The sequence below is a fragment of the Poecilia reticulata genome, linkage group LG23 (genome assembly GCF_000633615.1).
Source record: "Poecilia reticulata strain Guanapo linkage group LG23, Guppy_female_1.0+MT, whole genome shotgun sequence".
Lineage (NCBI taxonomy): Eukaryota > Metazoa > Chordata > Actinopteri > Cyprinodontiformes > Poeciliidae > Poecilia > Poecilia reticulata.
In genome coordinates this window covers 16,384,516-16,409,251 of record NC_024353.1, presented here as the reverse complement: position 1 = coordinate 16,409,251, position 24,736 = coordinate 16,384,516, and the positions used below count along the sequence as shown (strand labels likewise).

The following is a 24,736-nucleotide window of genomic DNA, read 5'->3' as shown; positions in this document are numbered from 1 at the left end:
CACACACACACACACACACACACACACACACATACACACTTTTACTTTTCAGTCAAAAGTGCCCGCGCCCCCACCTCAACCCTCCCATACATCCTGTGTTTCCTCCACCGGCATGCACGTGCTTGTCCCCGTCCGGCTAAACTGGACTCCATCCAGTCAAAACAAACATAAAGCAGCTCATCAATCACACTGAACTTTTATGGCCAGGAAGTAGCGCGACCTGTTTTTGATAGTAAGTTGTTGAAAGTGGGAGCAAGCCGACTCTTGTATGGTTGCTTCCTGAATCCAGCGCCAACTGCCACTCTTCTTTTTTTCTTCGGAAGCCAATTTTTTTTCCCTCTCCCCCTTAATTTCTTCTTTTTTTTTCAGGAAATGCAGCAACTTCAAAGGAGGCTGGTAACCAAAGGTTGTCTTGAATCAACCAACACACTCGTGCACAGGTCATTCGATACTGTTCTTCAGGTAAACAATGGGCAGTTGGTATTTAAAGTAGGGTAACGCTTACATTGATCTTATCTAATGCAAATATCCATTTAGGCATAAAATAAAGCCTGTTGTTGCCAAAACATCAATACAGTTTGCATCAAATGTAACAATTTAAACTAATATGGAAATGATTTTGGATGCATATTGGTGACATAAAACAAGGGTTTCTTGGAAAGAAGCGCTTGTTTTTATCTCCTGTTCCTCAAAGTAGCGATCTAAGGCTGTTTTCACACCTGATAGTCCGGCAGACTCAGTTCAATTGGGGAGCAAATTTGTAACATTTGTTACATTTTCACGCTGAACAGGTTCACTTTCACACTGAACTGCATCAAATGAATCTAACTCTTTGAAAATCCTGTTCCCCTGCTCACTTTTTTTGGTGCTGCACCAAAATCTACCGAAGGAAACAACACAAAAAACTCTGAAGACACTGAACGCAATTTCCTTCTTCACAAAATCTAAACAAATATGGAGGGGTATCAAGATTTCAGTTTTGTAGGATTTCTCTTTTGTCTTTGCAAAAGGCAATGAGTCATTTCTCTCACTAGCAATAGGCTTGTGTGTTTAATTTTGGTTGTATTTTCCCAGAATGCCCTGTGCTGTAGTCCACTTCCTGCTTTTGGAGCGGTCTTCGGTCCACTTGGTGTTAACTCAGGTATTCAAATTGCATCAGAATTCACTTAGCCAAACAGAGACTTAGGTTTTAAGGTGGACCAGTGTTCGCTTTTTTGTTCCACATCAGAGTTTGCGTGTGCATTCACACTTCCCCAAACGAACCGAACTTTATAGGCAAACAAACTAAAGTTAAAACTGACCAAACAGGGCTGGTGTGAATGCACCCTAAATCTCTCCTATCTGCTTTTCTATAATAACATATTCTCTTCCAGGTATGTTTTTTTTTTCTTTTTTGTGGAAAGCTTTCATAAAATGCCAGAAGAGTGAACTTATCTTGTTTTAATCGTGGAGTACTGAAATAAAGCACTGAAAGTCAAAGAAATGTCCAATGTATTCTGGAATGTCAGGTTCTGACTCAGAGCTTCTGGGATAGTCGGACTGTATTTCTCAGAAATGTAACTCCACCTCCACTCTTAGTGACCCAGACTGCTTCAACAAAGACTTATCTACTTGGTGTGCTCAACTCTCCAAAATAAAGTCTCTGTGAAGCTAAACTTAAGAATGTAAACAGTTTGTATCATTGTCAGCTTAATAAGGTTGCCAATTTTGCCAAGCAAAGTGCAATCTTTAGGAAATCAAAGAGGAATGTTTTCTGTAATTCCTTTAAAGGTTAGAAAGCGTTTAACCATCTCCTTTTTTATGTCCCAGAAGCAAACTGCATTGTGATTCCAGACTGAGTGGCAGTGCTAATCTTCAGCTGTACATTATTGTCAAACTTTAGGTAAGTTGCAAGTTCTATCAGGTTGCTACGTTAATTTCACATAAAGTTACATTTGATGTTTTATGCTTTAAAAGCTACATTAGCCTATGCCAGGACTAGCCATGTGTCGCTTACTGGTACAACGGCGTACAAAAGGTTTTAAAAATGTTTGATTGCACATCGAGGATTTATATTCAACCAAATCAGCATGCTGTTTGCAGTACACCAACTTGATAAATATTTGTTAAAACTGTCTGTAACTAAGAGCTGACATCCAGCTACATTTGTGAGAAATATAGTCTCAGTTTATCCTGAAGACTTTAAGTCAGAGCAAATTCCATGTTCAGAAATTATTCTATGCTAAGGCTGGGAAAATATGGCAGAGGTAAATTATATCTATTTTTTGGCAGTATATTCAGAATATAAATTTACAATCTAAATTTATCATGAAGCACATATTTAAGACCTGAAATGAGCCCAAACTGGTATTTCTATATGATTCTTTTATGTATTAACATTAGTAATAGTTGTGGTAGTTATAGTAAACAAACACAAAATGCCTTCTGTGCTAGATTACTTTAGATTCCTGCCTAAATTGTAAAATATTTACAGATTCACCTATTAGCAGATATTTCTATTGAACGTATTTCTAAATTATGTTTATATTATGTTAATAGTGCTAATTTAATGTTAAAACTGTAACAGCTTATCAAACGAAACGACTCATGATCTTGAAATGACTAATCTGTCACGAGCTGACATCCTGATAATGTCCACTCCTGCTACATTTATTAACTTCTCACACAGGTTTCAGAGGTACATATGTTTTTTATCTTTAGTTTTTTTTAATTATTCAAGGATCAAAAAGGTGTGCTGATGTTTCTTTGAATTTGAATCGTCTTAATCAGGTATGATAATTCTATTATAACAATAATAGATAATAATAGATAATAGATAATAACACTTTATTAATCCCCAAAGAGGGGAAATGTTGTTTGTTCCAGCATAGTACACAACAAAAATTACAATAAGTACATAAATAACAAATAAATTAAGTAAAAAAAGTAATAATAAAGTAAAAAAGAATTAGAATAATTAGTGCTATACTAATTATTTATATCAATATTATACATAATATAATATGCGTTATATATTATACATGTATTATATATAATGTAACTAATTATATATATATATTACTATAATATCTTGTATTATACCAAGTACTCATGTTTTTGTCTTTGAGACACCATTTTGCTCCTCTCCTTGTCTTTTTGATGTTGCTATCTGGTATTTTCTTCTGAGAATCAACTAAGGCCTTGGTTTCTGTTCGCACCAGCACAGGCATGCCCAGTGCTCATGAACGATCACGCAAACTTTGCTAAATTGCATTTATGAACAGAAAACGTTTTCAGTTTGGACCCTGAAGCAAGTCCAACTAAAAGGTTCCTGCCAAGCCGAACTGTGGGAAATCCAGTCTGATGAGGAAATGAAAGCCGAGACGCAGATCGTCAGTCCTTAGGCTGCTTTTGATGGTTTTGACTCTTCGAAGTGTCAAAATCTTTTTTTGGGTGGTGGAAATGTCCTTGAAGTCTTTTGCTGCATAAATGACTGGGTGGTCTCTTCATCTCGTCTTTTTCCTCAATCCAAACAAACAAAAACACATTACTTCCAATGTGGCAGGGAAGAGCCACAAGATCCAAAGTGTCTGGGAAGCATATGGAAGGAATTCTATTAAACGACGTTTAACAACAGGAAGAGAATTTCCAGTTATTGCAGCTTTAGTTGCATTTCCTATAAAAGCGTAAAATCACCGCACCATAGATGCTTGCGTGTGTGGCTGTGTGTGTGTGTGTGTGTGTGTGCTTTGTGATGTTATGAGAACAGCAAGCCCACCACCCCCACGTCAGAAGCACCATGTGGAGTGTGTCGCGAACAGGAAGAGAAGGGGGCTGCGCTCAGCTTCGTTAGCCTGTGTGAGAACAGTTTCCCTTTCACAGAAAAAAAAAAAAAAAGTTACAACGCACACACACACGCATACACACACGCTCGGATTAACACACATGCACATAACAACAACAACATTTATTCAGGAAGCAACGTCTGCCCACTCAGGAAATTCCTGAGGACAGAGCTGCTTCCAGGGGCCGGAAATTTCCCCTCAGAAAGACCCAACAAACACGACACACACACACACACACACACACTTCTTTTACACCAGCTCCCCCACAGTAAAACGGCTAATAGACCATAAAGAAACAGCGGCCAAAGGAAGCTGAGGAGGTGGGGGGCATGCATACAGTCTACACCTACACTACCTCTGGCAAGCTTTCCACAAAGACACAAGATTCACTCACACTCATCCACCCACGCATACAAGCATGCACAGTGCAAACCCAGCTGTGAGCTCACACACATACACACACACGCATACAAAAACCAAGGAAACTAGCCTTGTTTCCATGGACATAGATTTTTTTTTAACCATCCTGGAAGATTTTTCCCTTCCGACAGCCGCTGCTCTTTTTGCATTCCGTGTTTATTGTGCATCGGGAGCATCACTCAGTGACGCAGGTCTTTAAATAATTCATCTATTTCTTTGTTTATTTATTTTTTTAACTAAATGCAACTCACTCGTGGCACGTTTGTGGCCCACGGCGCCGCGTTGACCGACAAACCCAGTTCACGACCAAATTAGAAACCGACAAATTCAGCTGATCAGAGTCTGTGTGAGGAATCTTTTAGAAGCCGAGTTATATTACGTGGGACAAATTGTTCCTTCAGCAGACAATTCAATATTACTTGCCTTAAGGTTTCTAGTCGGGATGGGAATCTTTTACTATCTCACAATTCGATTCAGAATTTTGGGCTCACGGTTCGATTCAAAGTCAGTTATTCGTATTGATTTCTGCTTTATGTATAGGCGTCCAAAGGCTCTTCATCTATTTCAGTGTGCTTTACGAGGCAGAATGACAAATGGATACATTAAAATGTCTTTTTCATATTTATTAAGTTTTAAATATGTACAATATGTTTAAAAAATAACCAATACCGATGTTAATGCTGATATATCGTGAGTCCCTAATATTTATTCTGGATTTTAGAAACATCCAGGTCTTCAGTTTTTCCATAATCTTTGTAGATTTTGGTATCCATCTTATCGCACAATGTGAAAAGTCAATTTTCCATTCCTGACCTTTTCAGTTTCCGGGTCTTTACCGCAAGGCTGCACATTGCTGCTCAGCTGGCTGAAGTAAGGCTACTACTTTATTTTCCTGGTTACAGCAAAGATAAACTTGGAAATAATTCCAGTCATGAAAAAGGCGGGCAATCAATACATGTTATGGATAATGAGAATATGCCTGTAATTATCAGCATTAACATCCATCGCTATCTACAATAACTCTGAAGAATTTGAATTGATATGAGTTACAACATTTAATTTCCCTTTGGGATCAATAAATTGCTTCTGAATGTGAATTATTTCAGGAGCATAAAAAAGAATACTGGGGATTCTATTTCAAGTAAAAGCAATGTAAGCATTTTGTTTAAAAATGTTTTTCAGGTACTGTGATTATGAAGACAGGTTATTGCTTTCCAAGGCAATTCCACTCAATTCTCATATCCCTTCACTGGTCCACCTGGTATTTCTTCCATTGAGCTGGATTTCTCCAGTTAAGTTTCAACCGGGTCAATCAGCAAACAGAAGTTGTGAACGATGACGTTGATTTTCTGCGCTGTTTTAGAATTGTAGTCTGCCTGTAGTTTTAACAACGGCAGCAGAGAAAGTGAACAGTTTTTTACCAGGCTAGTGACTCTATGGCATTCTATCATGCTGTGTGAATATCAGCCAAATAAGCAGTGGCCAGAAATTACTGTAGGCAAGCATAAAAAGTCAATACTGGCTGAAAATATTGATTTTTCCGATAGGTTTGACGTCGTTGGGACAATCATCAAACCTTGGTTAGGTAGGATGGGAGGTCATTTTGAAATCTCTTTGTTAGAAACTTTCTTAGATAAAAATATGTTATAATTAAGTCATAGCCAAAAGAAGTGAACACACTGCATCCCTGACCATCTATACTGTGGACATTTTTTTTTTTTTAGTTTGTTAGAGAAGGAGAGTCGTTCTGAATGCATCTTTGCAGCGTTCCAGAGAAGTGTGACTGAGAGGGTTAAAAATCAAGCCTGGTAGCATTCTTCAGTGTGAGGAGCAGGCTGCAACTCTCTCCGATCTAATCCACTTCCTCCCCAGGAAATGGAGAAGGCGGATTTCTGCCCACACTGCAATTTCCTCCCTCATTCTTTTTCTTTCTGTCTTTTTTTTCACCCCACCCCCCCTCCTCCTTCTCATCTTGTTTTTTTTTTCTTTCCCTCCGCCCCAGCCTCCCCTCAGGATATTCTCTCACTCAGAGTGTGGGGGGTTAATGGGCAGCTTGTTTTCCAGCATGTGCTGTTTGCACAGAAAACTGGAGAAAGGACAAGCAGAGGTGTTTTTGGATCGGCCATGGCCGAGACAAGTCGCCTTCTGTTTGAGCGAGGAGAAACGATCCGCCGCCAGCAGAAGCCTCAAACCAAACAATGAAAGAAGGGATGTTTTTCCGGCCTGGAGACGAAGTGCGGCACGGGTCTGTGCGCCAAGAGCTTTTATTTGACACATGACTAAAAAGCAAAGTGGGACTTCCACATGTCTGCGGATGTGAACTGACCCGACGGCTCGTGCGGCAGGAAGCCCAACGCGGACCTGTTGAGCGTTCTTCCTTTTTCTGCAACAATGCAAAAGAGGAAGTGCGCTGAGGGAGTTTCCTGTTCATCTCATCCAGCTACAGCCAGTCTAATGCCCCGCAGAAAGCCCTGAACTTCACACTTGTGAGAAAAAAAATAAATAAACACGCGGGTTAAACATTGACAGGTGCACGGATCCGGCGGGTCTGGGTTACTCTTTGAACGGTTGGATTATCTGCTGGCTCCGCTCCAGCCTCGCCTCCCATTTGATTGGGTGAGAGACGATGAATGACCATAGGGCAGCCAAAACCGAGCTGCAAAATAAACATTCTGCCGTTGCAAAGTTCAATGCGACCAATTAAGGAACATTTAAAAGCTGCAGTTGGTATTTATTGGTTCTGGCAGAGGAGTAAGCGGTCACTCCCTTCTAGGTGTTCACAGGAACCAATAGAAACAAAGTTCTTCTCAGCAGTTCACACCAATTTAGGCTCCCAGTAAAATGTCAAACAATGGATGATCCAAAAATCAAAGGAGCTCTCTTGTAAACTAACAAACTGATGGTCTGTGCCACATCAAAACAGACATTTTCCCAAAGCTTTCTTATGTTTATCGTTTCCAGAAAAAAAAGTCCCTGGTATACACAGCACCGCTTCGAGAAATGCCTTCATCCCCACAAGAAGGACAAAACCCTTCAGTAACAATGCATGGCCTGATTATGACATAACATTATGACAGAAACACACCAAACACCATATAGGTGCTAAATTTTATTCTATACTTAATATGACAGCAGAAAACTCCAATCACTCTATTACTTTCTCTGGCATCTCATTAAAAGGACATTAAACTGTAGGAATGGTCTTTTTATTGTGGATTTGAAATGTTAACCATTCGCCCACTTTTTCACAAGGACCTACGTAGTTTAATTTGACTTGTTTTCTAGGGCTTTCCATTAAGTACTTGTACTTTGTACCAGCTACCCATTTAATATCCATCCAGTCGGGTTTCCAAGTGAGTACAGTTGACATGAAAATTATGCAAATTATGCAAATTGTAATTCCGAAAAATAATGGAAGTGCGCCAATTTAAAAAAAAACATAGGTCTTTTGATAAAAAGTTTTTTTAGGTGGTCTCTCTTTGTGCATTTCGCAAAACTGCAATGGAATCACCTTTGTCCGCATCACACGAGTCGCATGATCAACAACCGGATGTTACCACTGGCCGAACAAAACAGAAGAGGGCAGGAAGTTCTAGGAGGATGACACCTCAAGTTTTTTAATGACTTCTCATATGAACAAACTTGTTCACATGAGATCTTAATCGCATTTTAATTGTGAAATAGTGTTTGTTCGACTTTAGTGGAATACCAACAATGATTTGAGCACATTTCTTTATGTGAAACATTTTAACGTCTGTAAAGTTTAAAATGATGACTAAAGTGGTTTTTCTGGTCTCCCTAACTAAACAATGTTAGAATATTACATATTTGTGCTTAAGTAATGCTTTGTTGTCTGGAGTTTTGCATTTGTAACTGGAAGTTGACTTCAAATTAGTTTCGAAAGGCGTAAGCATTTTTGGGGACAAATGATGTTCTACTTTTCCAAGCTTCTATATTGAAGGGCTTCAAGCAGCCCTGCTGGTCTTCAAAGAGGAAAATTCAACTGATCTATTTAGAAACAATGGAAAAATGTGAGATTGATCCAACTTCATTCTATTCCACAGCACTGCCTCTCGACTTTCCACTTGCACCAGTCATTGTTACTGCAGTTTCTCAAACAGATGGAGTCATTTTGTCGGTACATACCACACCAATCAAGGACATCTCTAATTCGAGACTTAGAAGAAGGGGGGAAATAAAGATTTTTTGTAATGAATGGGCTGAGCTAAAACATGAAACAAAGATTAATGTGAGTACCGCACGTTCTTCCGCCTCCACAAGCTGTCAGCCGCCGCGGTCCTCCTACTCCCCTCCTCCAGCAGTGTCTTCCCTCTTTACGTCTAAATTCTATGTTCTTTCTGAGCCCCGTTTCCCTCAGTTCTATATTATCTGAATGGATGTGTTTCCATTTCAAGAGTCTGTAAAACTTTGTTGATATTCCACTAATGTAGGAAAAACACAATTTCACAATTGTGTTGGTTCTATTAAATAAGAAACACGATTAAAATCACACATTCATGTGAATCATTAAAAAAAACGATGCTGCACCATCATCCTTCCATCACTTCCTGTCGTCTTCTGCATCTTTTCCACCGACTGTATCATCCAGTTGTTGATCATTTGACTTGTGTGATGTGAAAAAAGTGTTTCCATTGCTTTTTTGCAAAATTCACTAATTACGGTATGGCCTAAAAGCTAACACAGCTTAGCATTAAAGCTTTATATCAAAAGAGGAGGTGATTTTTGTTTTCAAAGTTGGAATGTTTCCATTGAGCAAATTTACTTTTGTAATTCCAATTTGCAAAATGTGCGGTCAATGGAAACACAGGTACAGTTGCTCGTTCCGGTGCAGTAGGTCCATCGGTTCAGGTTCAGAAGTTTGACCTCAGCTGTCATAATGGACTGACTGGAAATGATGGGTTATGTTCTGTAATATTTTGAATTAATGGCGGTTTGTTTGCTTCTGTGACGTTGCAGTCTCCAGAAGCTCAAACCGTGTCAACGGGAGAATCCCACCCACACATATCAACTGATTCTTGTGTGTGAAAAAGAAAATAAACCGATTTAAAGGATCACTACATAGGCCAAGCGATGAAAAGCCGAAAGAGGGGGGGGGAGAATCTGCCCATCTGTCCTGTTCAGATGACCGAGCGATCGATACGTGTGTGGGAGAGTCACCGGTCATCTGTGTGTTTTGCGAGTGTGTGTGTGTTTTTTTTTATGACTCACGCAGGTGCGCAGGCAGCCTGGCAGGCTCGTCCTCCATTCGGCTGGCTGGCCTCGCGGCGGGAGCATGGACGGGGGAGGAAGTGGAGTTTGGCAGCAGGTTCGCGGAAGGACTGAAAGAGCTCCTCTCCTGCTATGAATAGACACAGAGACACAAAGCATGGCTCACAAAGCTCCGAGAGATGCACCGGCCCTGAACCCAAACAGCCGCCCCGCCAAGCCGCCAGCCCGCCTCGGCTCACCTCGCCGTGCTCCCACAGCAACCGCTGCAGCCAGAGGAAAATGCAGCGCTAATAAACCGCCACACTGCCCTGTTGAGTCATGAACTGGCTTTCAGAACACAGAATGCCACACATGCTTCAGCACATGTGTTGCTATGCAGGACACCGAGGTTCTGCACCGTCGGGCAAGATTGAACTTTAGACTCTTCGGAACAAACACAATAAACTTTGATTTAACTTCAGGTTAAACGCTTCCAAAAAACAATTTTTTAAATCTGGTAAAGGCTTTGACATTTCCAGAAAATATCTGTTGAAATGTTCACAAGAAATGGCAAAAATGTTGACATTTCAGAAGTTTAAGGGTAACTTATTGCCAGGCGGCGCTTACATTGTTTGAACGAGTTAAATATTGTGTGAAAAAGCTAAACTTCAGTGTCCAACGAGGCGCACTGACAACTTCCTAGATCTTCTCCAGGAAGCCAAAAAAAACAGAGCAAAGTTCATTTTGATTTCATATCAACTAGCAAATTAATTTCGAGATTTTGCTGACATACACTCAACTTTCATTCAATTTCAATCAAAGCATGATCATTTAATAAGGCAGTGAGACTGTAGACGCACAGGTAAAACTTTTATCAACCAATACCAATGTTTTTTTAACATCCAATGAGCTGATTCAAATTTAACACATGCAAACTCGTTTGTGTAAGCTTTCTTTTACTTTGCGTATGCCATTTGTTGAGGCGTTTACATTAGGAATGAGTAGATTAGCTGATTTGTAGGGATTGACAGACTCTGGTATTGATATTTTACATGTGACTCTAAATTATTCGCACAAAGGTTGCCTGTCCACTGTTTTTTTCTTTCGTAGTGCATGTCCAAAAAATTCTAAATAAAATGTATCTTAGGAAGCTGGAATAACTGCAAAAATGCTATTTGATACGCTGTTGGTTACCATTTGCAAAGCAACCAATCCATAAGGTACATTCACTTTCCTTGGTTCTGATTGGCTGTTCCCCCAAGAACGTAAAAAAGGAAGACTCTAGATATGATATGAAAATGGTTTCCACTGTGTATTAATGCATATTAAGGCATATTTAGTGAGTGAAATATCAAAATAGACCATTATGAGCAAAGCACAGTTTCTGCCAATATTTTGGGGTTATTTCAGTCCCCGTTATTAAAATGTCACCACTGATAAACTATTCTACTGTCATGGTGTTTGCTACTTTAACAAGACCAGAGTTTGCATCCTGACTGTCACTAAGTTAAGTTTAACATTTATGAGCAAGTAGAAAGCTAATAACCTCTTGAGAGGTTAAAGACAGATAAAGGTCTCTATTGCACAGCAGATTCTCCAAAAAACCACCAAGGCAATTACAACACTAACTCTTTTAGTAAAAGATTTGGTGCATGAATGGGGATCGTTTTGTAATCCCAGGTCTTGCCTGCATACAAAAACCTGCAGAAGATGTTTACTGTGTTACAGCCAGAAAAAAAAAACGGTGTAAACTAAAATTGAAATTCGAATGTCAGACCTAGACGAAAACTGGAGATCAGTATTTTAACTAATTTGTTCATTCATTCACTCACTGTGTCACATTCAATCAAAAGAAGATACCGATCAGAAATGAATTGTGGTGAAAATGAATCGTCGCTGTCTATGTATCTTTAATGTACTCAGTCTGTGGCAGCTTATAGAGTTCAGTTCAGACTTTAAACGTTTTCAGCTGTGATGCATTTACTGAACAGAGTGGGAAAAAAGTTCAGTCTGGGCGACCAATTATCGGTCAGAGCCAGTCGAGAGAAAACTGTCTGATTTTAATAACTGGCTGTTTAATTGGTGAATCCGTCTTGTACGTTTTAGGTGTTGCTAGATAAATTATTGCAGGTTTTTGAAAAGTCATTTTCTTAGCTTTTTTCTCATAAAATATTAGTTTATCACAACCTATCTGACAAATAACAAACAATTTCTGTCACCTATTTATTATTGTCTCCCCCCGGGGTTTTTGTTGCCATTTAGATGTCCTGATTAAAAAAGAAGCTCATCATTCATTAGCTTCCCTTCCTTTGACTAAAGACGTATTCCAGACATATTTGAAGCTTTGCCTTTGGGTTCCAGCCTCCTGTCACTACCCAGCCGCTGACAGGCCTTACATACCAACAGCATGTACCAGGAATTTCCTGTGGAAGCCAAGCAATAATCTCTCATTCCCCTATTTCCTCCTGCTGGAAAGGAAAGGCTCATCTCGCCGCTTGTCTAAAAATTTACTTCCCCGAGTCTTCATGCGGCTAGGACTGGGTCAGTTAAGGCTGGGGCGAGTGATGGAGTCAAAGGGAACGTGACCTGTGATGGAGCAGAGCCGTAGTGAGAAGGTGGACGGTGGGGGAGGGAAGGGAAGCTGGACAGCCGTCTTCTCTCCAGCTGCCGGAGGTGGAACTTCTCGGGGACGGTCAAAACGCTTATCAGATTCAGTAATGAGCATCCCACACAAACAGGGCAACATCACTCGCTGTCGGTCACGGAGACATTTTACACTGACGACACCTTGGTATTTCTAGCTCTGCATCTCCCACTTAGGACTGTTTTCTGGATTTCTGTAAGACGTAAATAATGAACTTCAAATGTCCTGCCTGACCAGCCACTTCACACAAAATGCTGTTCAGCTGATGGTGAACAGAGAGTATTAAAAGTCACAATGACCGCAAAAAGTCACCAATATCAGGCCTGGTCTGTTGTGTTTCTCATTCTTGTTTTCTTCAGGCTTTTACAGACAGGGAAGCTGACACAGATAGAGCCACTTTGTAGTTAAACTGGATCCACTCAAAAATGTGCATCAAAGTTTATGCTTTTCGCTGATGAATTTATTTTTGATATGTTCAATACATAAAGACAACAATTTTCTTTTGGTTTTGTTTTTAGTATTCAACCTGCAGATGACCAATCAGAGGACATCAAAGGAATTTGTCTCAATCTGTTCTGCTTTCCAGTGATTCTTTTAGCACAAATGACTTTTAGCACAAATGATTATCATTATACTTTATAAATAAATCGTTCTGGCTCATTCAAAAACCAAATAAACATTTTACTGGAATTAGTTGTTTCATATCCCTGCTGTCTGTCACTTATGTAGCTATTTATTTCTAGTAGGTACTTTATGCAGCTGCCTCAATTCGCTTGATTAGTAATTATGCTCCTGGCCATGTCCCCCCCTCAAAATCAGTATTTTACTTTCTATACTGTATTGAATGTTCAAGAAAATTGCATGATAGATGAAATCAAACATACCCAGAATATCATTTGATGATTTTTTTTAAATTACATTATGATAGTATAAAGTCTAGAGATGAGCAGAAATTGGAATAAATTATGACCTACAAAGCAGAGATCTGTTGATTTAGTGCCTGATTAGTCACAGCTCCATTAGAAATTGTTCAAAATGTGTAAATTATTTCAGGGTTTTTTGCTGTCTTCAAGGCAGATTATTTTCTTTAGTCGTTAGTAGTGGTGAAAACACCATGTTTCACAAAAACAAACATGACTTTTTCCTGTGAATAAAGGGGCTATTACAGGTCAATAAACTGGCATTTATTCTAACTCGTAAAAAGGAGATCAGACAGTTTCAGGGCAATAGGTGAAAAAAATGTGTAATTTTGAGTTGCGTGTTTCAACATGTTTCAAAATAAAGTCTTGCTTTAACAAATGACCTCTGTACGCGAGCTGTTAAAACACTGTAACAAACAGTTTCAACCTTAAACCCAAATATAATTTTTGTAGTCGTTTTAATGCCATTTCAGATTAAGCTGTTGTTTTCGACATGTATTTTAAATGTAAAATCGGCACTTCTATGCAGGCTACAGTCGCATTTAGTTCAGGTTTCACAGCAGTGTTAGTGAAGTGAGTTCGCTCGGCTCTTACTCTGATAAAGCTCTGTTTGTATGTTCATGTTCTCACGCGGTCCTTTCGCCCCCTTGTTTTAAATGAAACAGTTCCCGACAGTCACGACCTCTTCCCATCAATACCACCATCATCATGAGCGCGAGATGAGCGGAGTGGAGCGGAGCGGAGCGGAGCGCGTGGAGCGAGCCGCGAGCAACAGATGAGCAACAAAACAGACGCGTGCGTCCGCAGCGCGAGCTTCTTTCTCTTGTTTGCGGAAAGTGTTCCTGCTGGAGGAGAGGAGCTCGGTTAGCCCGGCGGACGGTGTTACCTTGTTCGCAGCAGCAGCAGAGGAGGATTCAGACATTATCTTCCCGACAACTTCTCTCTCTCTCCTTCCACTTTTCCGTCGTGCTTCCTCTCCCTCTCTCTCTCTCTTTCTCTCTCTCTCTCTTCTTCTTCTCTCTCTGCGTGTGTCGGTCACTCTCCTTCACAGAAGCCCGAACAGCTGCAGCGGCAGGAGTGGCACACCGAGCGCTTGTCTCGTCACTATGGAAGAAGTTGTTTTTCTCCCGTAGCCCCTCTTCTTCTGCTTGTATTTTTCCTTTATCTGCTGACCCGGTCCATGGCGCGGCTGTTGTCGGTGTGAAAACTTCTTTTGTCTTTCGTGTGTTTTCTTTCACATGTCGGCAGCGCGCTGGTTAATAATCCCTTCCTGGAAGAGAGAGAAACACCCCCCCTCCTCCTCCTCCTCCTCTCTCTCTCTTTCTCTCTGTGTCTCTCTCTCATTGATCTGGATGTGTGTAAAACGGCGAAATGACGTGAATTCCCAGCAATGAGCCTTGCCCCCTTTTAAAGGGAAACCCGAAGCAGGAAATCGCGGCAGATCTCTTTGCAGACACACACACACACACACTCAGCGACAGGCCGAGACAGAAACACTGACACAGACTGGTTTTCTATTTACTCCTTAAATCACAGCTTAAAGCAAATGCGGTTACTCAATAGGCTTAACCTCTATACTTTAATTAGACCCTGCTGAGCGAAATTAAACAGCAAAAGTATAAACAATATGACTGGACCTAGAGTGCATTGCAAAAGTATTAATACCTGAACTTGTCATGTTGAAATGTAACAAATTTTAAAGTGGCAGTATTATGTTAAATTGACTTTTTTGAGCTTTACATCATGTAATAATGTTATTCCCTCATCAAAGACATAACTGGAGTGTGCCTTGATTTTTTTCATGCATGTTTGAGAAATCCTTAAATCTCCATGGCAGCCATTTAGCTGTGCAAAACACCTGGGTGGACCTAGCTCCGCCTTTGAGGTGGAACTCCTCCTCTGAGCTGCAGTTTGCAAACCTCCACCTCACAGGGCACCTCTCCCCCGCAACGCCCTCACTCAGCTCCTTCAGACTGTCCAGAAGCAACAGACTGTCCAGAAGCAATTAGCGAACACCTGGTGGAACAGCGCATCTGTGGAGCTCAATATATAAGCTATATAAGCTATTTCTCAGTGGAAAAACTGGTAAGAACGTTTAAAGGCTAATACGGATGCCCAATTTCAAGGTTTTAAATTACAAAGTCAAATTTCTTTTATGTCATATTTGATATAAATGGAATTTTTGTAACAACTGATGGCAACAATTACTTCATTGTGCTGTAAACTGGCACTCTTTGCCTGGAAAATGCACATTAGTGCCCCTTTAGTGTATTCTTTTGTGATGTTATGCGACAAAAAAACACAAATTTACCAAATAGCTGATGTATATAACATTTGTCCTGCCATTGGATTTCACCAGCTTCCTTGTCCCTACTGAAGAAAAGCACTCCCACAGCATAATGCTACCACCACCATTTTTCTTTGGGGCTTTGAGTTTTGCATGAAAGGCGACCTTTTGTCTCCTCTGACTGGAAGTCTTCCTTCCCCATGCATGCCATGTCTCTGAAATGGCTTGTGGCAAACTGCAAATTCTTTCTGGTAATGCAGGTTTTCTGCTAGTCATTCTGTCATAAAGGCCAGATTAATGGAGCCCAGTGGCGGTTTCTGCATGTGTAACACCCCTGTTTCTGAAATCCCACACACAAAGACATGCCACGAAACATCAAGAACTTGAAATATTTATTAAACATTAATTGATGATGTAAAGATAGTTTTTAGCATTATAGTAGACTCACGGTATTCACAGGCCCCGACAAACAGATAAATACTATGAATACTTGAGATCCTCCTCTAAAAGCACTTACATGTAGCTAACTTTGATATGCTTTATATGCACAGTGGAAACCATCTTTACTCTACCGCAGAAGGGGACACTGTCTTATGTTTGATCTTGAAGATACTGAAATAAAAGCTGCTCCTGGATCGATTGCTCTGCAAACACCAGCCAATAGTGTGTTAAGTAGAGTTACGACTTGGTTCTTTCCCAAGTTGCAATTTATTGTGAATATTTTATGTAATCTCTATGAAAAAATCCACAAATTTGCAGGTTTTCACTAATAACTTTTTGGATTAGTGTGCCACTGAAAAATGTGCAAATACAATTTTTTTTTTTTTCTGGCTGGTCAGTTTCACACCTAACAAGCAATGTAAAGGGAAGGAAACTTCATTGATATAACTTGCTGTCCGTCTGACAGTATAGAGGAACAACTTCAAACCAGATACACACATTATATTTGGTGAATGGACTGAACTTTCAAAAAGCTTTTCCAATCATTTTTGACCACTCAGAGCACTTTACAGAGTCACGTTCACCCATTCGCACACACCGATATGCATATTGGTAGATTTTGGGGTTAAGTGCCTGAAATGTGGCGGGAGGAAGCTGGAATCAAACCTACAACCTTCCCATCACAAGATGACTACTCTACCCACAGAGCCGCAGTTGCCATATAAGTGAAGAATTTTATGATGATATTAAAAAGGGGTGAGATGAAGGATGAACATATAAATAAACGAATGGACTGCTGTACCCCATCATCTCCATTGGGTGTCGCCACTGTGAATTATTTTTTTCCACAATACATCAGGGCAGGTCTTAGTGTTGAATTTAACCTGTCCATTTTTAATTTTTTAAAATGTGTAATTTATATGCAATACATGTTATTTATGGTGATAACAGCATCATGCAGTCCAGCAGCTCAAAGGGCAACAACCACACAAAAATATTCATAAATATTTTTTTTTCAAATGTCACTTATATGTTGGAGAAACCCAACACATCAAACAGGTTGTATGAGGTAGGACACTTTTGACAAATTATTTACAAAAGTCCAAAAAGAGAACCAGTAAACAACGTTTGCTCACTACTTGGCTTGTGCTGCATCATTAAATGGCAGACTACTAACCATTCCAAGGTTTGCATATTTCTGTTTGTTCTACAGTGGTTTTAACAAGATATGAAAATATGTTTCTGTGACAGAAAATGACTTCTTAAGGCAGAAAAAGCTTTCGTCTGACTCTCCATCCCACTCAGGACAACACTCCAACACCCCACAGTGTTTCCATTTTACTGTTAGAACAACATTTCTTGTTATTACGTGTTTTATATCTCGTCTGAGTTAGAAGGTTTCTTGTTTTAAGATACCCTTCCTGTTTTTATTTCCTAACTCTGGCAGTTAAATGCTTCCAAAGTATTTACTTATAAAGTACGTTCTGTTACACTGGGTTTCAGCATAAAGAATCTCAATACACATAACAGTGTTTGTGTAAATAAACAAAAAACATGAATCCCATAAAGTACATTGACATTTGTGGTTTTAACGCATCAAAAGCCACTGTGAATAGTGGTTCACAACATTTCAAATAGTGTCGGAACGACTCTATTTGAAAAAAACTCAATGAAAGTTATCACTAGTTTCTTAAAACAAATCTATTTCAGTTCAGGAACTCAATTTTGTGCACAGAAACAATGGAAAGCTTCTTTAAAAAAATGAAACTCTCACTAGATCCATGAGTTTTATCATTATCAAAAAAAAAAAAAAAAGAACAGGAAAAATCAAAGCAAAATTCAAAAACACAGCTGGATGTATTTAGGATGGAATGAGGTCAGTATTATCTGGCACTGAGGGAGATGAGAAAATAGGAGATTCTGGTAGGAAATGCTTCTCTTAAGACTAAAGACGAAGGAAATGTCGTCGTCTTCAACTCTTCCGACTCCACATAGTTTATTTTTAAAGCACAGGAAAACTTTCTTGAAACAAAAAGGCCTTGAAAGGTTGTGAAAAAATAATGCCACACAATGACGCCCTCCAGTGACAAACTGCAGTACTGCCTACAAAAAAAAAAAAAATTAAGTTTCGGTTTCCAATCAGCAGAAACGACACCGAGCATTTCCTCCTCCTCTCGGACCGAGCGGCTCCTCGACCACTGCTGCTGTCCGCCTCTTGCCTTCAGGGCGGAAGCGCTCCTGGAGGAGCCATGGAGGCTGAAATATTAAAATTCATCTGCGCTAATCAAGGAGCAGTTGATGCTGAAGAGTTGATGTACAACCTTTTCCCAGGGGAGTCCACGACTGAGGTGATTTCCAACCAAAGCAAGTTTGCCCTGTGTTCCAGCAATGGGCAACAGAGAGTGGTGGCCAGGACCAGCCTGAGGCTGTGCAGGAAGAAGGACTGCCCGGGGACGTGCGAGGGGCTACACCTGTGTAAAAACTTCCTCTTCTCCGGCTCCTGTCACTTCCTCCAAAGGTAAATAACTTGGTGACGTTCGGGTTGCTTTAAAGGGAAACGAGAAGGTTGTCACGTCTTTACGTATTCAGTTAAAGCCAGAGCTGTCAAAGCTAACTAAACGGCGTTGGCCGAGTTATTGGTTTGCCTGGTCAAAGGCCTTATCAACCACGGTGCGTTCAAGTGTTGGGGTAAAAGATAAAGACTACAACGAGTAAACGAAAAACATGAGAAAATTGCAGTACGACCTTATAATTCAAGTAGAGTTTTGAAATGACGTGTTTGAAAGGGTTTGACTGTGATTTCTTTCTCAAAGTTAACAGTGACATCATTGCGCAAGTGTTTTACTTTTCTACAGTCGAAGCTACCGGTAGCTTTACCTGCTCCTACTGTGACAAAGACGTATCGTTAAAGTCGAGGCGTGTTTTCGATCTAATCAAACCAGTAAGGGAGAAACGAATAATCATTTTATTTTATCTTTTTTTTTTAATACAGTGTGACACCATTTATATAATCAAAAATATAAATGAGCTTGACATTTTGAATGTCCTTTTATATTTATTGAAAATATAAACTTGGCACAAAAATTTGAAGTTGATCGGATTTTTTCTTATTCTGGCACTTTTATTTTACTAGCAAAATATATTCATCACCAGTGGCATCACTGCCCATAAACAGTTGCCACAATTAACTAAAGCCTATTCAAAATTAAAATGAGGTCCGTTGGTAAAATTAATAAGCAAACTAATTCAGGAAAAGAACTTTTAAACATGTAAGTCAAAAATTAAGAAATCAGTTGCACCATAAAACCCACAATTCTAAAAGGTAAAGGTAACTTTAATTTACATTAAACATGTGTAAAGTTATGACCCAAAACATAAATGTCATGTTTTAATACTATCACCACACAAATTTCACAATATGTTATTTTATAGTTTACCTTCTTTTAGTTGTTTTTTTTTAATTCAGTCAAAATTCAAGTATGTCATTGTTTAAAGCTGTATTTTTTTTCCTATCGAAAGCAAGAGCAGAAAATAATGTGGAATAAAGATTCACGTTATTCCACATTGGTCAAGTCCAAATCTGTCTATGCAGCACTGTATGAAGAAGCTCCTTGCTTCTCTAAGGTGCTGTGTGTTGTGAAAAAACAAATCCACAACAAGAAATGTAGATACAGTATGAGTAAGTTAAGCACAAATAAAATAAAAATAAATATATGAGCCAATAGATAATTTATGTTAAGTAATATCCCAACAACCTGTGTCTAACAAGGAAAGGCGAGTTTATTAGTATTCAACATAAATGGAAAGAAATATTAAATGGCATGCTTAGGCATAATAGAAATTATAATGACAATGCTGACATAACAACCTAACTGTTGTACAGCAGTATGACTTAATTTAGGTATAAATCCCATCATCTCAGATTGGTTTGACAGATGTTGAATGAAAGAGGCCCGTTAATAGAGCCTTGAGGAATCCCATAAGTGATATTTCTTTGCTCACCTTTAGGATTATGAGCATAAACAAAATGGTTCCGGTCTGTCAAAAAGGACCTGAACCAGTTCAGAACAGTACCAGACAAACCAGTTGATATATCTTCAAATTGTCAAACAGATAATTTGCCTCGAGAATTTTTAGTAATCGAGGTACCAGAGTTATTTGAGGAATCATTTCAGCCCAAAACGTAGGAATGTGGAGTTTTTAACTGAAGCACAAAAAGTGTTGTGGTCACTTTCTTGTGTTACCATGAGGTTAGAGAAATTTATAGAACCTAAACGATATCGGTTATCAGCCATTACAGTAATATTAATATTGGTTAAAGTTATTGGCCAAAATGTTTGTAACAGTGCATCCTTACTGGGAATCATGCAGTGTGTACAAAAATTGTTTGAAAATTGATAAACACGTCTTTTTAAATTGGTCATTATGAATCTTTGTGTATTCTTCCCCAACAGAAGAGGCTGCAGTTTCCCCCACGTTCTGAACTCTGACTACAACCAAAGGCTGCTGATAGAACATGAGCTGGAGGGCCTGAGCAGGGCGGAGCTGTGTACGCTGCTGCTGCAGAGCGACAACTCCATGCTACCTTCTGTAAGTCCACCAACGTTTTTGCATTCTCACCTCTTGAAGTTTCACATCAGAAACAACAACGATTACACTTGATCGCACCGTATTTGACTGTTTTCTTCTGTTTTCCCCCAGATATGTCATGATTACAATAACGGTGATGGAGTATTTGGCCGGTGTACGAACGGCGTAGATTGTGAAAGACTCCACATCTGCCAGAAGTTCCTGACCCAAAGCTGCACCTGCTCCAGAGCCCACGACTTTACTGCTTTTCAGCCAAAGAAGATCCTGCACGATAAGATGGTGCCCGATGACATGCTTCGCTCGTTGAAATCCGTTTATGCAAATCGAGAAGCGTTGAGGTATTATAACAGAGGCGGCGCTGGTAGGGGTCGCAGGGGCAACGACGGCTCCAACGATGGACCAAATTCAGGTCGCAGGCCGGGCTACAGAGGGAGAGGGGGGAATAGGGGCAACCGGGGGCCCAGAGGTAGAGGTATGAGGGGCAGCAGGGGGAATAGAGGAAACTCCAGACAGCAAGAAACGGTCACTCAGAGTGACCTCGTGGGGGACTTTGAATGGTGGGCTACGGTCACTGGACAAGGATGCTTTGAAACCAAGAGTGAGCAAGGAGATTTCAGGTCATCCAGCAGTGACGTCTCTGGTGCTGGCTGTGACTTCGATTCAAGAAGTGACTGTGGTTTCAGTACGGAGCAGAGGCAGTGGAACCGAGGGAGAGGGAGGACCGTCCACAGGGGGTTCAGAGGAACCAGGGGCAGCAGAGGGGGCCGCGGAAATGGAGGTAACGACATCACGCAGCTACGAAGCACTTCCTTTGGTGACATCTGGGGTGAGTTCAGTGGCTTGAACCTGCACAACCAAAGCAAGAGTCCCCCGCCAAGTTTTAATTCGTCAAACAGTGACGTCTCTGCTGCCGCTGACGACTCCGAGGCGAGCAGCAATAGGAAGAAAAAGCGCAGTCGAAGTCGCAATCGGACTTCAGCGAATAAAGGGAGAGGCGGCAACCAACCAGGGCTCCGAAGAGTGTCTGCCGACGGTGAAATGATTGGTGCAGCTGGTGGCCAAGAGGGAAATGGAGCAGATGACCAGAAAGGCAGACAAAAAAACAAACCTGTCAAAGGTAAATACACAAACTATAGAATAGGGAAAAATAATGTTTCAAAGTGCGAGGCCGAAGTTAATTTAGTTTTTTTTTATTTTTAATAGATAAAACTGAGATATGCATGTACTTCATTAAAGGCTACTGCAAGCATGATGGTAAGTTACTGCCTATCATTCCACATGGTACCTGTTTCCTTTACTTGTTTTGCCTCAGATGTTCTTATTCATTGTTGTTTTTTTCAGACAAATGTTTTAAAGCTCACGACAAGATGCCGTACAGATGGCAGGTCCAGGAAGGAGGCCTGTGGAACGCCTTGCCTGATAACGAGACAATTGAAAAGGAATACTGTGATCCCAGAAACACGTACAGGTATTCTGCTCTAACGGGCATAAAACCTTCTTCTCAGCTGTTACAGAAAGGAAAAAAAAATTTGCTGTTTTTATTTGGTTTCATGCAAGTTTCTTGAAAAATCATCTTTAAGTGTGTAACAATATCTTACAATATGACAGTGCTGTGATATTTCTCGTTAAAGTGAAGTCTGTGTCAGCATGTTTCTTCTTTGGTGAATTAAATTTAATCTGATGCTATGAGCCCCAAATCAAAGTTTTAATGGTTTCAGCTTCACATCCTGTTTGAGACTCTTATTTAGCAGTAAGAAACAAAGTAGGCTAGCAAAGTTTTTTTATTGGATTGACGTGTTACTAGTTACTAAAGCTTTTAAGAAGCCTTTGCCTTCCTTAAATCATTATGACAATATTTTGATTTCTTGGTAGAGTGGAAAAAGTCAGGAGTGACAAACGGTGGAATGATTTATAAAAGGTAGCATAAGTGGTTAACAGCTAGCTGCTAACGTTTTTAAAGTTAGCTACGGAGCTTCCTGTTTGCTTGACTATAACAAAATGTTTCTGTTCAAAGAATCTGAACTTTATTCTATTGATGAAGTCTAAAAACACCTACATTTTCTTCATTATTTTATGATCTTTTTATGACAACACACAAAAAATAAATTTTTCTAATGTCATTTTGACATGAAGGCCACCTTTAGAATTAGATAAGCATAAAACAAGCAAGGTATAAACTAGTAAAACCAGTGCTGGAATTATCTGCAGTGATTAAACATTATTTAATACACAGTTTGGGGATTCCTGGTTATCCCAAATTGTACCATCACCACAACCCAGCAATTTCAAAAAAACATCAAAGCTGCAAATAAAACAGCATCCACTCTCTTTTTGAATAAGAGGTTAGATGCTTTATTGTCCAATTTGGAACATTTTTCTCTGTGTGGGAAAATGTTACTATCCATTTCTGTCACTTTATTAACCAAAAATAAAACTTTTTAGTGAAAAATATATAGGCCTGTTGGGCAGCCATATTGAATTCTAAGGCCACGGTCGGTCATTGAGCAGTTATTGTTGTCAGTTATTTATTTATTTATGTATTTATGGTGGCCCAAAAGGATCAACAAAATGCAAAAGCCACAATTCAACAACAAAAACCAGTTTTTGTAGTTATGCTAAAATAATAGTCATGCTAAAATGGCATGTGACATATTACGTTTTGCACAACTATTCTTTGGAAAAGGATTGCAGCATTTAAAATAACGCGCTCAAAATATAAAACTAATATAAAATGTATGTATTTCCTCTAAATTCACTAAAGCGTTGCTTTGTGATTGTAGCAGCAGCAGTCCGCCTGTTCATTTTGACACCATGACTCGAGGAGGGGACAAAGTGCGGCGTCTCACTACGGTGAACTCTTTGGTTGAGCCGACCTTCATTCACACCACAGAGTGGCTCTGGTACTGGCAGGACGAGTTTGGAAAGTGGAACCTGTACGGTTCAGATGTGAGTACACGAAGTCCTAGTGTAACATCTAAACACATTTTGTGCTCGAAATCAGAATTGAGAAAAGTTAGTTTTTAAAGTATCCTGTCAGTTCAGTCATAAAAAAAACCGCATAGCTACTTTCAAAAAATGTAAGAGGAAAAGCATCCACCAAATGCAAAAGTAAAGGTCTTGGCAGTTTGACGGTCTGGAGGATGTAGGTGGGTTAACACAAAACTAGGGTGGCAAGAGAACAGCAGTAACCATAGAGAAGCAAATGTTGCCATGCAACAATATAGGAAGTATTATTACAAATCATAGTTCATTGTTCTCAGTCAGCAAAAGTTGTTCACAAGTAGGGAAACATTTTACCTCCCATCCAACCCTAAGCTCAGAGCTTAAATGTTAAAGTTCATGATGGTAAGTTTTAAAAAAATATTGAATAGATGTGGTTTGTTTGGAAAAGTTGTTTGAAGAGCAAACAAACTAGAAGCAGTCAAAGCTAAGGTTTGCAAGTTTGTATCTGAATCAATCACAAGGCTTGGGGGACAACAAGCGACTAAACCGTCATTGTTTTCTAATGTTGGTCCAAACTCCTGAACTCACTAAATGAAATCAATAACACACACAAAAAATGTTAAATGTAGCTGATTTAACTGTGAGCCCCAGGAATACTGCAGATCAGTCCAAATGTCCGAGAACTTATGTTCATGTTGAGGACACATGACCTAATCAAAGTTTAAAGTCTCTGCCCTCATGCCACACCATAAAAACACGAACAGCACTTCCTACACGTATATCTGGTTTGGCCAACAGCAGATGAACACGGAAAAAGCTGATGTGTCAGCAGGGTGCGTACTGAAGATACGCACAGTGACACGTTGGCTCAGCAAGCAGAGCCAGCTGAGGTGATCCAGGCTAAAAATGGCCACTGCTGGTGCTTTCAGGGACAGGAAAAAAAAAATCACAACAAACATGATTCCTGTCACTGCAAACCTTTTGAGTAATCAGCAAAATTAATCGAATATAGAATTCCTTGTCACTATTTTTGCTTTAACTGATAATATTTTTTCTTCTTTTTAAACATAGGTGCACTTCAGTCTTTTTCTGGATTAATTTACAGATGACGTCTAAAACAACTATTTGTGTACACCTCAATAAACTGCCTTAAAAAAAACAAACAAATAATCTAATTAGCTAGAAAAGTCCATCTTTGCATCAGTCTGTATTAATCCAGTTTATTTAATTATGGAATTAAATGAAGCCGATGTTAGTGGAGAACATCAGGACTAATATGATTCTCACCAACACTGTGTTGCAGAACGCCGGAAGGAAATCAACAGACATCAGAAGTGAAACTCTGGAGCAGAAGTTTCTGGACMATGAGAGTGAAGTGGAGTTCTCTGCTGGCTCCCAGTCTTATTCTCTTAGTTTCCAGGGTAAAACACAAGACTTTAACATTTGAAATGGGTTCAAA

General features: G+C 39.7%; 2 protein-coding genes across 5 annotated transcripts in view; one reads left to right on the top strand and one right to left on the bottom strand.

Moving 5' to 3' along the window:
* etv6 (ETS variant transcription factor 6) overlaps positions 1-14,325 on the bottom strand; it is a 47,398-nt gene extending 33,073 nt beyond the window's left edge. The window contains exons 1-2 of one of the 4 annotated variants that reach the window (XM_008401474.2): positions 13,903-14,325; positions 9,474-9,603 (exon numbers count right to left, since the gene is read on the bottom strand). In XM_008401474.2, the coding sequence (XP_008399696.1) occupies positions 9,474-9,603; positions 13,903-13,938 (166 nt within the window). In that variant the 5' untranslated portion in view covers positions 13,939-14,325. Of the gene's footprint in view, positions 1-9,473; positions 9,604-13,610; positions 13,853-13,902 lie in introns of those variants that run through there. The other 3 variants (XM_017302937.1, XM_017302938.1, XM_008401475.2) reach the window with 3 other exon arrangements.
* A 3,113-nt stretch (positions 14,326-17,438) lies between these two features.
* LOC103459764 (poly [ADP-ribose] polymerase 12-like) overlaps positions 17,439-24,736 on the top strand; it is a 13,866-nt gene continuing 6,568 nt past the window's right edge. The window contains exons 1-7 of the mRNA XM_008401578.2: positions 17,439-18,262; positions 20,199-20,334; positions 20,446-21,451; positions 21,538-21,588; positions 21,676-21,802; positions 23,115-23,280; positions 24,581-24,698. Coding sequence (XP_008399800.1) covers positions 17,994-18,262; positions 20,199-20,334; positions 20,446-21,451; positions 21,538-21,588; positions 21,676-21,802; positions 23,115-23,280; positions 24,581-24,698 — 1,873 coding nt within the window. The 5' untranslated portion in view covers positions 17,439-17,993. The remainder of the gene's footprint in view (positions 18,263-20,198; positions 20,335-20,445; positions 21,452-21,537; positions 21,589-21,675; positions 21,803-23,114; positions 23,281-24,580; positions 24,699-24,736) is intronic.